The 15047-nt window shown below is 42.9% G+C and overlaps 1 protein-coding gene across 8 annotated transcripts in view; it reads left to right on the top strand.

The window, feature by feature from the left end:
• The window catches only part of PACSIN3 (protein kinase C and casein kinase substrate in neurons 3), a 327454-nt gene extending 314529 nt beyond the window's left edge, over window positions 1–12925 (top strand). For all 8 annotated transcript variants that reach the window (XM_053720325.1, XM_053720322.1, XM_053720329.1 and 5 more), the window contains one exon: window positions 11717–12925. In XM_053720325.1, the coding sequence (XP_053576300.1) occupies window positions 11717–11832 (116 nt within the window). In that variant the 3' untranslated portion in view covers window positions 11833–12925. The remainder of the gene's footprint in view (window positions 1–11716) is intronic.
• The last annotated feature ends 2122 nt before the right edge of the window (window positions 12926–15047 follow it).

Raw genomic sequence — 15047 nt, 5'->3', positions numbered from 1 at the left:
TCCACTGCTCCAAAACAAGAAGGATCTGTTGCTCGCTACAGACAAAGCTGGAGACCTAACCAGTCTTGGAACAAGGGCAAGCAGGCCAGGAAACCTGCTGCTGCCCCTAAAACAGCATGAATTGAGGGCCCCCGATCCGGGATCGGATCTAGTGGGGGGCAGACTTTCTCTCTTCGCCCAGGCTTGGGCAAGAGACGTCCAGGACCCATGGGCGCTAGAGATAATATCTCAGGGATACCTTCTGGACTTCAAATACTCTCCTCCAAGAGAGAGATTTCATCTGTCAAGGTTGTCAACAAACCAAACAAAGAAAGAGGCGTTTCTACGCTGCGTACGAGAACTTTTGTTAATGGGAGTAATCCATCCAGTTCCACGGTCGGAACAGGGACAAGGGTTTTACTCAAATCTGTTTGTGGTTCCCAAAAAAGAGGGAACTTTCAGACCAATCCTGGATTTAAAGATCCTAAACAAATTCCTAAGAGTTCCATCGTTCAAAATGGAGACTATTCGGACAATTTTACCCATGATCCAAAAGGGTCAGTACATGACCACAGTGGATTTAAAGGATGCTTACCTTCACATACCGATTCACAAAGATCATTACCGGTATCTAAGGTTTGCCTTCCTAGACAGGCATTACCAGTTTGTAGCTCTTCCATTCGGATTGGCTACAGCTCCAAGAATCTTCACAAAGGTTCTGGGTGCTCTTCTGGCGGTACTAAGACCGCGGGGAATCTCGGTAGCTCCGTACCTAGACGACATTCTGATACAAGCTTCAAGCTTTCAAACTGCCAAGTCTCATACAGAGTTAGTACTGGCTTTTCTAAGGTCACATGGATGGAAGGTGAACGAAAAGAAAAGTTCACTCGTTCCACTCACAAGAGTTCCCTTCCTGGGGACTCTTATAGATTCTGTAGAAATGAAGATTTACCTGACAGAGGACAGGTTAACAAGACTAAAAAGTGCTTGCCGCACCCTTCATTCCATTCAGCACCCGTCAGTGGCTCAATGCATGGAGGTAATCGGCTTAATGGTAGCGGCAATGGACATAGTTCCTTTTGCTCGCTTACACCTCAGACCACTGCAACTGTGCATGCTAAGTCAGTGGAATGGGGATTACTCAGATTTGTCCCCTTCTCTGAATCTGGATCAAGAGACCAGAAATTCTCTTCTATGGTGGCTTTCTCGGCCACATCTGTCCAGGGGGATGCCATTCAGCAGACCAGACTGGACAATTGTAACAACAGACGCCAGCCTTCTAGGTTGGGGTGCCGTCTGGAATTCTCTGAAAGCTCAGGGACAATGGAGTCAGGAGGAGAGTCTCCTGCCAATAAACATTCTGGAATTGAGAGCAGTTCTCAATGCCCTCCTGGCTTGGCCCCAGTTGACAACTCGGGGGTTCATCAGGTTTCAGTCGGACAACATCACAACGGTAGCTTACATCAACCATCAGGGAGGGACAAGAAGCTCCCTAGCAATGATGGAAGTATCAAAGATAATTCGCTGGGCAGAGTCTCACTCTTGCCACCTGTCAGCAATCCACATTCCGGGAGTGGAGAACTGGGAGGCGGATTTCTTAAGTCGTCAGACTTTTCATCCGGGGGAGTGGGAGCTTCATCCGGAGGTCTTTGCCCAAATACTTCGACGTTGGGGCAAACCAGAGATAGATCTCATGGCGTCTCGACAGAACGCCAAGCTTCCTCGTTACGGGTCCAGATCCAGGGATCCAGGAGCAGTCCTGATAGATGCCCTGACAGCACCTTGGGACTTCAGGATGGCTTACGTGTTTCCACCCTTCCCGATGCTTCCTCGATTGATTGCCAGAATCAAACAGGAGAGAGCATCAGTGATTCTAATAGCACCTGCATGGCCACGCAGGACTTGGTATGCAGACCTGGTGGACATGTCATCCTGTCCACCTTGGTCTCTACCTCTGAAACAGGATCTCCTGATACAGGGTCCTTTCAAACATCAAAATCTAACTTCTCTGAAGCTGACTGCTTGGAAATTGAACGCTTGATTTTATCAAGACGAGGGTTTTCTGAGTCAGTTATTGATACCTTAATACAGGCTAGGAAGCCTGTTACCAGAAGGATTTACCATAAGATATGGCGTAAATACCTATATTGGTGTGAATCCAAAGGTTACTCTTGGAGTAAGGTTAGGATTCCTAGGATATTGTCTTTTCTACAAGAAGGTTTAGAAAAGGGTTTATCTGCTAGTTCATTAAAGGGACAGATCTCAGCTCTGTCCATTCTGTTACACAAACGTCTGTCAGAAGTTCCAGACGTTCAGGCTTTTTGTCAGGCTTTGGCCAGGATTAAGCCTGTGTTTAAAACTGTTGCTCCGCCATGGAGCTTAAACCTTGTACTTAACGTTTTACAGGGCGTTCGGTTTGAACCCCTTCATTCCATTGATATAAAGTTGTTATCTTGGAAAGTTCTATTTTTAATGGCTATTTCTCCAACATAGGTGTGTCCGGTCCACGGCGTCATCCTTACTTGTGGGATATTCTCTTCCCCAACAGGAAATGGCAAAGAGCCCAGCAAAGCTGGTCACATGATCCCTCCTAGGCTCCGCCTACCCCAGTCATTCTCTTTGCCGTTGTACAGGCAACATCTCCACGGAGATGGCTTAGAGTTTTTTAGTGTTTAACTGTAGTTTTTATTATTCAATCAAGAGTTTGTTATTTTAAAATAGTGCTGGTATGTACTATTTACTCAGAAACAGAAAAGAGATGAAGATTTCTGTTTGTATGAGGAAAATGATTTTAGCACCGTAACTAAAATCCATGGCTGTTCCACACAGGACTGTTGAGAGCAATTAACTTCAGTTGGGGGAACAGTGTGCAGTCTCTTGCTGCTTGAGGTATGACACATTCTAACAAGACGATGTAATGCTGGAAGCTGTCATTTTTCCCTATGGGATCCGGTAAGCCATGTTTATTACGATGGTAAATAAGGGCTTCACAAGGGCTTATTAAGATTGTAGACTTTTCTGGGCTAAATCGATTCAGTTTTAAAACATATTTAGCTTTGAGGAATCATTTTATCTGGGTTTTATTGATATTATAATATCGGCAGGCACTGTATTAGACACCTTATTTCTCTGGGGCTTTCCCAAAGCATAAGCAGAGCCTCATTTTCGCGCCGGTGTGGCGCACTTGTTTTTGAGAGGCATGGCATGCAGTCGCATGTGAGAGGAGCTCTGATACTTAGAAAAGACTTTCTGAAGGCGTCATTTGGTATCGTATTCCCCTTTGGGCTTGGTTGGGTCTCAGCAAAGCAGATACCAGGGACTGTAAAGGGGTTAAAGTGTTAAAACGGCTCCGGTTCCGTTATTTTAAGGGTTAAAGCTTCCAAATTTGGGGTGCAATACTTTTAAGGCTTTAAGACACTGTGGTGAAAATTTGGTGAATTTTGTACAATTCCTTCATGTTTTTTCGCAATTGCAGTAATAAAGTGTGTTCAGTTTAAAATTTAAAGTGACAGTAACGGTTTTATTTTAAAACGTTTTTTGTACTTTATTATCAAGTTTATGCCTGTTTAACATGTCTGAACTACCAGATAGACTGTGTTCTGAATGTGGGGAAGCCAGAATTCCTGTTCATTTAAATAAATGTGATTTATGTGATAATGACAATGATGCCCAAGATGATTCCTCAAGTGAGGGGAGTAAGCATGGTACTGCATCATTCCCTCCTTCGTCTACACGAGTCTTGCCCACTCAGGAGGCCCCTAGTACATCTAGCGCGCCAATACTGCTTACTATGCAACAATTAACGGCTGTAATGGATAATTCTGTCAAAAACATTTTAGCCAAAATGAACCCTTGTCAGCGTAAGCGTGGCTGCTCTGTTTTAGTTACTGAAGAGCATGACGACGCTGATATTAATATCTCTGAAGGGCCCCTAACCCAATCTGAGGGGGCCAGGGAGGTTTTGTCTGAGGGAGAAATTACTGATTCAGGGAACATTTCTCAACAGGCTGAACCTGATGTAATTGCATTTAAATTTAAGTTGGAACATCTCCGCATTCTGCTTAAGGAGGTATTATCCACTCTGGATGATTGTGAAAAGTTGGTCATCCCAGAGAAACTATGTAAAATGGACAAGTTCCTAGAGGTGCCGGAGCTCCCAGAAGCTTTTCCTATACCCAAGCGGGTGGCGGACATTGTTAATAAAGAATGGGAAAGGCCCGGTATTCCTTTCGTCCCTCCCCCCATATTTAAAAAATTGTTTCCTATGGTCGACCCCAGAAAGGACTTATGGCAGACAGTCCCCAAGGTCGAGGGAGCGGTTTCTACTTTAAACAAACGCACCACTATACCCATAGAGGATAGTTGCGCTTTCAAAGATCCTATGGATAAAAAATTAGAAGGTTTGCTTAAAAAGATGTTTGTTCAGCAGGGTTACCTTCTACAACCAATTTCATGCATTGTCCCTGTCACTACAGCCGCATGTTTCTGGTTTGATGAACTGATAAAGGCGCGCGATAGTGATTCTCCTCCTTATGAGGAGATTATGGACAGAATCAATGCTCTCAAATTGGCTAATTCTTTCACCCTAGACGCCACTTTGCAATTGGCTAGGTTAGCGGCTAAGAATTCTGGGTTTGCTATTGTGGCGCGCAGAGCGCTTTGGTTGAAATCTTGGTCGGCTGACGCGTCTTCCAAGAACAAGCTACTAAACATTCCTTTCAAGGGGAAAACGCTGTTTGGCCCTGACTTGAAAGAGATTATCTCGGATATCACTGGGGGTAAGGGCCACGCCCTTCCTCAGGATCGGCCTTTCAAGGCGAAAAATAGACCTAATTTTCGTCCCTTTCGTAAAAACGGACCAGCCCAAAGTGCTACGTCCTCTAAGCAAGAGGGTAATACTTCTCAAGCCAAGCCAGCTTGGAGACCAATGCAAGGCTGGAACAAGGGAAAGCAGGCCAAGAAGCCTGCCACTGCTACCAAGACAGCATGAAATATTGGCCCCCGATCCGGGACCGGATCTGGTGGGGGGCAGACTCTCTCTCTTCGCTCAGGCTTGGGCAAGAGATGTTCTGGATCCTTGGGCGCTAGAAATAGTCTCCCAGGGTTATCTTCTGGAATTCAAGGGACTTCCCCCAAGGGGGAGGTTCCACAGGTCTCAGTTGTCTTCAGACCACATAAAAAGACAGGCGTTCTTACATTGTGTAGAAGACCTGTTAAAAATGGGAGTGATTCATCCTGTTCCACTAAGAGAACAAGGGATGGGGTTCTACTCCAATCTGTTCATAGTTCCCAAAAAAGAGGGAACGTTCAGACCAATCTTAGATCTCAAGATCTTAAACAAGTTTCTCAAGGTTCCATCTTTCAAGATGGAAACCATTCGAACTATTCTTCCTTCCATCCAGGAGGGTCAATTCATGACCACGGTGGATTTAAAGGATGCGTATCTACATATTCCTATCCACAAGGAACATCATCGGTTCCTAAGGTTTGCATTCCTGGACAAACATTACCAGTTCGTGGCGCTTCCTTTCGGATTAGCCACTGCTCCAAGGATTTTCACAAAGGTACTAGGCTCCCTTCTAGCGGTGCTAAGACCAAGGGGCATTGCAGTAGTACCTTACCTGGACGACATTCTGATTCAAGCGTCGTCCCTTCCTCAAGCAAAGGCTCACACGGACATTGTCCTGGCCTTTCTCAGATCTCACGGCTGGAAAGTGAACGTGGAAAAGAGTTCTCTATCCCCGTCAACAAGGGTTCCCTTCTTGGGAACAATTATAGACTCTTTAGAAATGAGGATCTTTCTAACAGAGGCCAGAAAAACAAAACTTCTAGACTCTTGTCGGATACTTCATTCCGTTCCTCTTCCTTCCATAGCTCAGTGCATGGAAGTGATCGGGTTGATGGTAGCGGCGATGGACATAGTTCCTTTTGCGCGCATTCATCTAAGACCATTACAACTGTGCATGCTCAGTCAGTGGAATGGGGACTATACAGACTTGTCTCCGAAGATACAAGTAAATCAGAGGACCAGAGACTCACTCCGTTGGTGGCTGTCCCTGGACAATCTGTCTCAAGGGATGACGTTCCGCAGACCAGAGTGGGTCATTGTCACGACCGACGCCAGTCTGATGGGCTGGGGCGCGGTCTGGGGATCCCTGAAAGCTCAGGGTCTTTGGTCTCGGGAAGAATCTCTTCTACCGATAAATATTCTGGAACTGAGAGCGATATTCAATGCTCTCAAGGCCTGGCCTCGGCTAGCGAGGACCAAGTTCATACGGTTTCAATCAGACAACATGACAACTGTTGCGTACATCAACCATCAGGGGGGAACAAGGAGTTCCCTAGCGATGGAAGAAGTGACCAAAATCATTCTATGGGCGGAGTCTCACTCCTGCCACCTGTCTGCTATCCACATCCCAGGAGTGGAAAATTGGGAAGCGGATTTTCTGAGTCGTCAGACATTGCATCCGGGGGAGTGGGAACTCCATCCGGAAATCTTTGCCCAAGTCACTCACCTGTGGGGCATTCCAGACATGGATCTGATGGCCTCTCGTCAGAACTTCAAAGTTCCTTGCTACGGGGCCAGATCCAGGGATCCCAAGGCGGCTCTAGTGGATGCACTAGTAGCACCTTGGACCTTCAAACTAGCTTATGTGTTCCCGCCATTTCCTCTCATCCCCAGGCTGGTAGCCAGGATCAATCAGGAGAGGGCGTCGGTGATCTTGATAGCTCCTGCGTGGCCACGCAGGACTTGGTATGCAGATCTGGTGAATATGTCATCGGCTCCACCTTGGAAGCTACCTTTGAGACGAGACCTTCTTGTTCAGGGTCCGTTCGAACATCCGAATCTGGTTTCACTCCAGCTGACTGCTTGGAGATTGAACGCTTGATTTTATCGAAGCGAGGATTCTCAGATTCTGTTATCGATACTCTTGTTCAGGCCAGAAAGCCTGTAACTAGAAAGATTTACCACAAAATTTGGAAAAAATATATCTGTTGGTGTGAATCTAAAGGATTCCCTTGGGACAAGGTTAAGATTCCTAGGATTCTATCCTTCCTTCAAGAAGGATTGGAAAAAGGATTATCTGCTAGTTCCCTGAAGGGACAGATTTCTGCCTTGTCGGTATTACTTCACAAAAAGCTGGCAGCTGTGCCAGATGTTCAAGCCTTTGTTCAGGCTCTGGTTAGAATCAAGCCTGTTTACAAACCTTTGACTCCTCCTTGGAGTCTCAATTTAGTTCTTTCAGTTCTTCAGGGGGTTCCGTTTGAACCCTTACATTCCGTTGATATTAAGTTATTATCTTGGAAAGTTTTGTTTTTAGTTGCGATTTCTTCTGCTAGAAGAGTCTCAGAATTATCTGCTCTGCAGTGTTCTCCTCCTTATCTGGTGTTCCATGCAGATAAGGTGGTTTTACGTACTAAACCTGGTTTTCTTCCAAAAGTTGTTTCTAACAAAAACATTAACCAGGAGATTATCGTACCTTCTCTGTGTCCAAAACCAGTTTCAAAGAAGGAACGTTTGTTGCACAATTTGGATGTTGTTCGCGCTCTAAAATTCTATTTAGATGCTACAAAGGATTTTAGACAAACATCTTCCTTGTTTGTTGTTTATTCAGGTAAAAGGAGAGGTCAAAAAGCAACTTCTACCTCTCTCTCTTTTTGGATTAAAAGCATCATCAGATTGGCTTACGAGACTGCCGGACGGCAGCCTCCCGAAAGAATCACAGCTCATTCCACTAGGGCTGTGGCTTCCACATGGGCCTTCAAGAACGAGGCTTCTGTTGATCAGATATGTAGGGCAGCGACTTGGTCTTCACTGCACACTTTTACCAAATTTTACAAGTTTGATACTTTTGCTTCTTCTGAGGCTATTTTTGGGAGAAAGGTTTTGCAAGCCGTGGTGCCTTCCATTTAGGTGACCTGATTTGCTCCCTCCCTTCATCCGTGTCCTAAAGCTTTGGTATTGGTTCCCACAAGTAAGGATGACGCCGTGGACCGGACACACCTATGTTGGAGAAAACAGAATTTATGTTTACCTGATAAATTTCTTTCTCCAACGGTGTGTCCGGTCCACGGCCCGCCCTGGTTTTTTAATCAGGTCTGATAATTTATTTTCTTTAACTACAGTCACCACGGTACCATATGGTTTCTCCTATGCAAATATTCCTCCTTAACGTCGGTCGAATGACTGGGGTAGGCGGAGCCTAGGAGGGATCATGTGACCAGCTTTGCTGGGCTCTTTGCCATTTCCTGTTGGGGAAGAGAATATCCCACAAGTAAGGATGACGCCGTGGACCGGACACACCGTTGGAGAAAGAAATTTATCAGGTAAACATAAATTCTGTTTTCCTCGGCTCGAAGAGTCTCTGAATTATCAGCCTTACATTGTGATTCTCCTTATTTGATTTTTCATTCGGATAAGGTAGTTCTGCGTACTAAACCTGGGTTCTTACCTAAGGTAGTCACTAACAGGAATATCAATCAAGAGATTGTTGTTCCTTCTTTGTGTCCAAATCCTTCTTCGAAGAAGGAACGTCTACTGCACAATCTGGACGTAGTTCGTGCCCTAAAATTTTACTTACAGGCAACTAAGGAATTTCGACAAACGTCTTCTCTGTTTGTCGTTTACTCTGGTCAGAGGAGAGGTCAAAAGGCTTCTGCTACCTCTCTTTCCTTTTGGCTTCGTAGCATAATACGTTTAGCTTATGAGACTGCTGGACAGCAGCCTCCTGAAAGAATTACAGCTCATTCTACTAGAGCTGTGGCTTCCACTTGGGCCTTCAAGAATGAGGCCTCTGTTGAACAGATTTGCAAGGCTGCAACTTGGTCTTCGCTTCATACTTTTTCCAAATTTTACAAATTTGACACTTTTGCTTCCTTGGAGGCTATTTTTGGGAGAAAGGTTCTTCAGGCAGTGGTTCCTTCTGTATAAAGAGCCTGCCTATCCCTCCCGTCATCCGTGTACTTTTGCTTTGGTATTGGTATCCCAGAAGTAATGATGACCCGTGGACTGATCACACTTAACAGAAGAAAACATAATTTCTCCAACATAGGTGTGTCCGGTCCACGGCGTCATCCTTACTTGTGGGATATTCTCTTCCCCAACAGGAAATGGCAAAGAGCCCAGCAAAGCTGGTCACATGATCCCTCCTAGGCTCCGCCTTCCCCAGTCATTCTCTTTGCCGTTGTACAGGCAACATCTCCACGGAGATGGCTTAGAGTTTTTTGGTGTTTAAATGTAGTTTTTATTCTTCAATCAAGAGTTTGTTATTTTAAAATAGTGCTGGTATGTACTATTTACTCTGAAACAGGAAAGAGATGAAGATTTCTGTTTGTAAGAGGAAAATGATTTTAGCAACCGTTACTAAAATCGATGGCTGTGTCCACACAGGACTGTTGAGAGGAATTAACTTCAGTTGGGGGAAACAGTGAGCAGACTTTTGCTGCTTGAGGTATGACACATTTCTAACAAGACTCGGTAATGCTGGAAGCTGTCATTTTCCCTATGGGAACCGGTAAGCCATTTTCTTAGTTTAAGTAAAAGAATAAAGGGCTTCATTAGGGCTTAAAAAACTGGTAGACATTTTTCTGGGCTAAAACGATTACTTTACTAAGTATATTTGGCAGATTATTACTTTTAATATCTGTTGGTGTGAATCTAAAGGATTCCCATGGAACAAGATAAAGATTCCTAAGATTCTTTCCTTTCTACAAGAAGGTTTGTAGGAAGGATTTTCTGCGAGTTCTCTGAAGGGACAGATCTCTGCTTTATCTGTTTTACTTCACAAAAGGCTGGCAGCTGTGCCAGACGTTTAAGCGTTTGTTCAGGCTCTGGTTAGAATCAAGCCTGTTTACAGACCTTTGACTCTTCCCTTGAGTCTTAATCTAGTTCTTTCAGTTCTTCAAGGGGTTCCGTTTGAACCCTTACATTCCGTAGATATTAAGTTATTATCTTGGAAAGTTTTGTTTTAGGTTGCAATTTCTTCCGCTAGAAGAGTTTCTGAGTTATCTGCTCTGCAGTGTTCTCCGCCCTATCTGGTCCATGCAGATAAGGTGGTTTTACGTACTGAGCCTGGTTTTATTCCGAAGGTTGTTTCCAACAAAAATATTAACCAGGAGATAGTTGTACCTTCTTTGTGTCTGAATCCAGTTTCATAGAAGGAACGTTTGTTACACAATTTGGACGTTGTCCGTGCTCTAAAATTCTATTTAGATGCTACAAAGGATTTCAGACAAACATCTTCCTTGTTTGTTGTTTATTCTGGTAAAAGGAGAGGTCAAAAAGCAACTTCTACCTCTCTATCTTTTTGGCTTAAAAGCATCATCAGATTGGCTTATGAGACTGCCGGACGGCAGCCTCCTGAAAGAATCACAGCTCATTCCACTAGGGCCGTGGCTTCCACATGGGCCCTTTAAGAACGAGGCTTCTGTTGATCAGATATGTAAGGCAGCGACTTGGTCTTCACTGCACACTTTTACCAAATTTTACAAATTTGATACTTTTGCTTCTTCTGAGGCTATTTTTGGGAGAAAGGTTTTGCAAACCGTGGTGCCTTCCATTTAGGTAACCTGATTTGCTCCCTCCCTTCATCCGTGTCCTAAAGCTTTGGTATTGGTTCCCACAAGTAAGGATGACGCCGTGGACCGGACACACCTATGTTGGAGAAAACAGAATTTATGTTTACCTGATAAATTACTTTCTCCAACGGTGTGTCCGGTCCACGGCCCGCCCTGGTTTTTTAATCAGGTCTGATGATTTATTTTCTTTAACTACAGTCACCACGGTATCGTATGATTTCTCCTATGCAAATATTCCTCCTTTACGTCGGTCGAATGACTGGGGAAGGCGGAGCCTAGGAGGGATCATGTGACCAGCTTTGCTGGGCTCTTTGCCATTTCCTGTTGGGGAAGAGAATATCCCACAAGTAAGGATGACGCCGTGGACCGGACACACCGTTGGAGAAAGTAATTTATCAGGTAAACATAAATTCTGTTTTATGCTTACCTGATAAATTCCTTTCTTCTGTAGTGTGATCAGTCCACGGCCCGCCCTGTTTTTTTAAGGCAGGTAAATATTTTTTAAATTATACTCCAGTCACCACTACACCCTTGGCTTCTCCTTTCTCGTTGGTCCTTGGTCGAATGACTGGGATTGACGTAGAGGGGAGGAGCTATATGCAGCTCTGCTGGGTGAATCCTCTTGCACTTCCTGTTGGGGAGGAGTAATATCCCAGAAGTAATGATGACCCGTGGACTGATCACACTACAGAAGAAAGGAATTTATCAGGTAAGCATAAATTATGTTTTTGTACTCCGGATCTGTGAGATAGAAGATGAGAGGTGTAAAGGTGGATCTGTATCATTTTTTATTATTATTTGTTATAGTCGGGCTGCCAAATTTTTTCACATTTATGAGACTCCTTAAAATTGAAAAGCTAGTCACATTATTTTATTTTATAGAGTCCGATGAAAGTGTTTGCATTCAGGTAAGTAGAATAATAAAAAAAAAAAAACATGAGCCTGGTCACAAAAGCAGCCCATGATTATAAAATATACTTACTCAGCAGGTTGTATTGACAAAATGACTTTGTAACCGATTAAAGGGACATTAATCATGTATATCAGAAATGAATGTGGAGAATTACAGTTCTTAGACTCTGTATGACCAGAGCCACAAGTTCTATCCAATCTAAATGCTTTAACCTCTAAATACTAATAAACATTTTGTTTTTGCCAGGAGAGGAGCTCATAAGACTTGGTGAAGAAGATGAACAGGGGTGGTGCAGGGGGCATCTTTTATCTGGGAGAACTGGACTCTATCCCGCAAACTATGTAGAGAACATTGTTTCTTAAGGAGAACCGGCCTTGCACATCCCTTCAAGCTGTGTGTGCGTGAACGGACATCAAGAACATTGGATCTTTAAATCAAAATCATTTGCTGCTTTTACCATTTTATTTTAGACATGTAAGGTTTTTTTCTTAATAAAAATAATTAAGACTATTCGATTATGCTGCTTCCTCTGCAGCAGTGTTGGGTTGGTGACAGAGGTGTAGGGCAAGCAGCACTTTATACCTGGGAATACACTTTAAAGCACCTAGCTGTGTAACCCCTTGATAAACTAACCTCGTCCATAACCAGCATAAATGCTGATATATTTTTTTTATTATATTTTTTTATATATATGTATTGGCAAAAGCGATTTAAGGGCCATATTTTAAAGTGCTGCCAATAACTGCCGTTTCTAAAACAAACAAAATAAAGAATTGGATTTAAGGCCCTTTCTACCCACTGACAAAATGCAGCATGTCATAAAATAGGTAGTGTGCTTCAATACAGGTAGTGAGGTCTGCCTAGTAAGATTTCACTATATTTCATTCCGATCATAAACAACTATATTATTCCCAAATGCAACCAGATGCCAACCTCAACCCATAGTGTCCGCCATGTGCGTTTACCATTGTCTTCCAGAAAGAGGCCAGAGGAGGGTGTTTTAGACTGTTGTGCTTTTATAACCCCCTGGTTACCAAAGTGGATAGCAAAGCATTACTCTGCCATGCGTTGACTGGCTTGGCAGTCAAAATATTAAAGGATTTTGTTACGGTTTAGTTTTTTTTTTTTTTTCTGTCAAATGAGAATTAGAATGTTTCATTGACTTTGTTACATTGTTGTTTGGGGAGAGAAGAGGGGCAGTAATGATAGGTGTATTTCCCTCCCACATTCACTAATAAAACGAATTGGAAGTTTGTATTGCTTTTTCCAGTTTCAGCTTTTGGTTCAGTCAGTGAATGACCTTAGCAGAATAATGTGTTTTGCTCTGGACAAATAAGTGTTTAACTGAAGAAAGTTAATACTGTGTGCCATCTCATCAAGCAAGTGACCTTATTGTGAAAGATTTATTTTGTATTTAAATAATTATAATAAAAAAACATGTGGTTTTTATGTTCAGATTGTTGTGTGTTTATTTGGAGCAATAATTTCTTGTGCACAGAATCTTGTAAGATGATATTTCTTTCAATAAAGTTACACATAAAAGAAAAATATCATTACAATTTTTACTTTTTTAATATTCTTTGTATATGAGCAGCATTTCCCACAGTTATATGCAAAGGGTGCAGTCAGGCCTGGAATTTATTTTTGATGCTCATAGGCAGAACTTGCTCTGGAAATGTGAGTATTTTATCCTGCACTTGTTCTCTGTTCCATATCTAAGTACAGGTATACCCCCCTCATACAGCGGGTTAGGGACCGGAGCTCCGCTGTAAAGTGAAAATCACCTTAAAGTGAAACTAGCCCATTTTAGCTTTCTTTTCACTTGCCAGTGTGTTTAAAGACTTGAATACATGTTTGAACTAACATATATTAGGGGTACAATAGTGCTATGTTTAGTTTAACTCTAGCACAGTATTCAATAAGTATTCAATAAATACTGTACCTGTAAAATAGTGACAATAACTGTAGTATAATTTGCCAGACTATAACAGTGAGACACAGATTGCACTGTAATGCTGTAAACAGAGTGAATTGCACATAACAAAATGTTGCCAGTCACTTTTCTCGCAATCCCACGATGATTACAGCATTGTTTCAAAATCCTTGGAGGTTGAACTTCAGCTCCACAAAGCGATGTATTAGCGAAGCGCTATAAAGTGAGGTATACCTGTATATAAAACCACAAGTACACTTACTAGTTCTACATATTTAGCACACAGACTTTTATAAGCAGTTGACTTGTAAAGTTGCAAGAATTGATCTGAGACCTCATTCTTCGTTTGTAAAGGAATCTATAGAAATTCTTATGACCTATCAGTGTTGCATAGAAAACTATTTGCGCCAACATATTCAGCAGCGCGCTGTCCATGGGTACAATTGATATAAGTAAGACTGATATGAAGCTTGTAAGATACATAATTTGACAAATACAGGAGGAATTGAGGGTCTTATTCCTGTGGGAACTTACATTCTAGAAGGGTATGAGGGTGAGAAACAGGAGGTGAGGACTGCAAGGATGAGAAATTATGTTAATACAGAGTTAGATGAGGGAAATAGTTGGGTAAGTGGAATTCATTGGTTACTAAGGCCTAGTTTCCATTCAGGTGGTAAGGTTTGGAAACTGGTGGTAACAAAACAATTCTCCATAGACTTTAATGAGATAAATGGTTTTTACCAACAGTTTCCAAACTTTACCACCTGTAAAGAAACTAGGTCTGAGTAGGCTTCCCTGAACAAAAATGTCTTTAGGGAGCATTTAAAAGAAGTCAGATTGGGGGAAAGTCTGACAGCGTGAGAAAGTGTCTTCCAGAGAGTAGGTGTCACACGAGAGACGTCCTACACTCTAGCATGGGAAGAGGTGATACTAGAAGTTGCAAAGAGCAGGTCATTGTTGGATCTTAGGGGGTGGGCTGGAGTATATTTGTTGAGTGAGGACAGGTTTTGAAGAGGTGTAAGGGCTTTGTAGGTCAGGGTGAGACTTTTGAATTGAATTCTGCTGTAAATGGGTAGAAAGTGAAGGGACTCCCAGAGAGGTGCAGCAGATACAGATTGACAGGAAAGGTGGATTTGACTGGCAGAGGCATTTAGGATGGATTTAAGGGGGGAGAGGCAGGAGAGCAGAAGGCCAGTAAGTAGGTTATTACAGTAGTCAAGTCAGGACATTAAACTATGTAGGGCTAATATTACTGAATGAGTCTAATATATTGTTTTTAAAAAAAAAAAAAACGCAAGAATCACACAATACAAATATGTATAAATGTGTGTAGATATATTTCTTTCCTAAGACATGGAGAGTCCACAACATCATTCCAATTACTAGTGGGATATTCACTCCTGGCCAGCAGGGGGAGGCAAAGAGCACCCCAGCAAAGCTGTTAAGTGTCACTTCTCTTACGCATAACCCCCAGTCATTCTCTTTGCCTCTGTCGATGGAAGATGTGAAGTTGGTGTCTGAAGATATTTATTTCTTTTTTGGGGTACTTTTCCCTGCAAGCAAGGATTGGGGTTTAGCTGTGTCCACATCAATCTCTTGGGTAAAAGTAGTAGTGGCTTTTAAGCAGTTAGAAAGTGGTGAGGT

The sequence above is a fragment of the Bombina bombina genome, chromosome 7 (assembly GCF_027579735.1).
Source record: "Bombina bombina isolate aBomBom1 chromosome 7, aBomBom1.pri, whole genome shotgun sequence".
In the NCBI taxonomy this organism is placed as follows: domain Eukaryota; kingdom Metazoa; phylum Chordata; class Amphibia; order Anura; family Bombinatoridae; genus Bombina; species Bombina bombina.
This window is presented reverse-complemented; position numbering and strand designations above follow the sequence as displayed.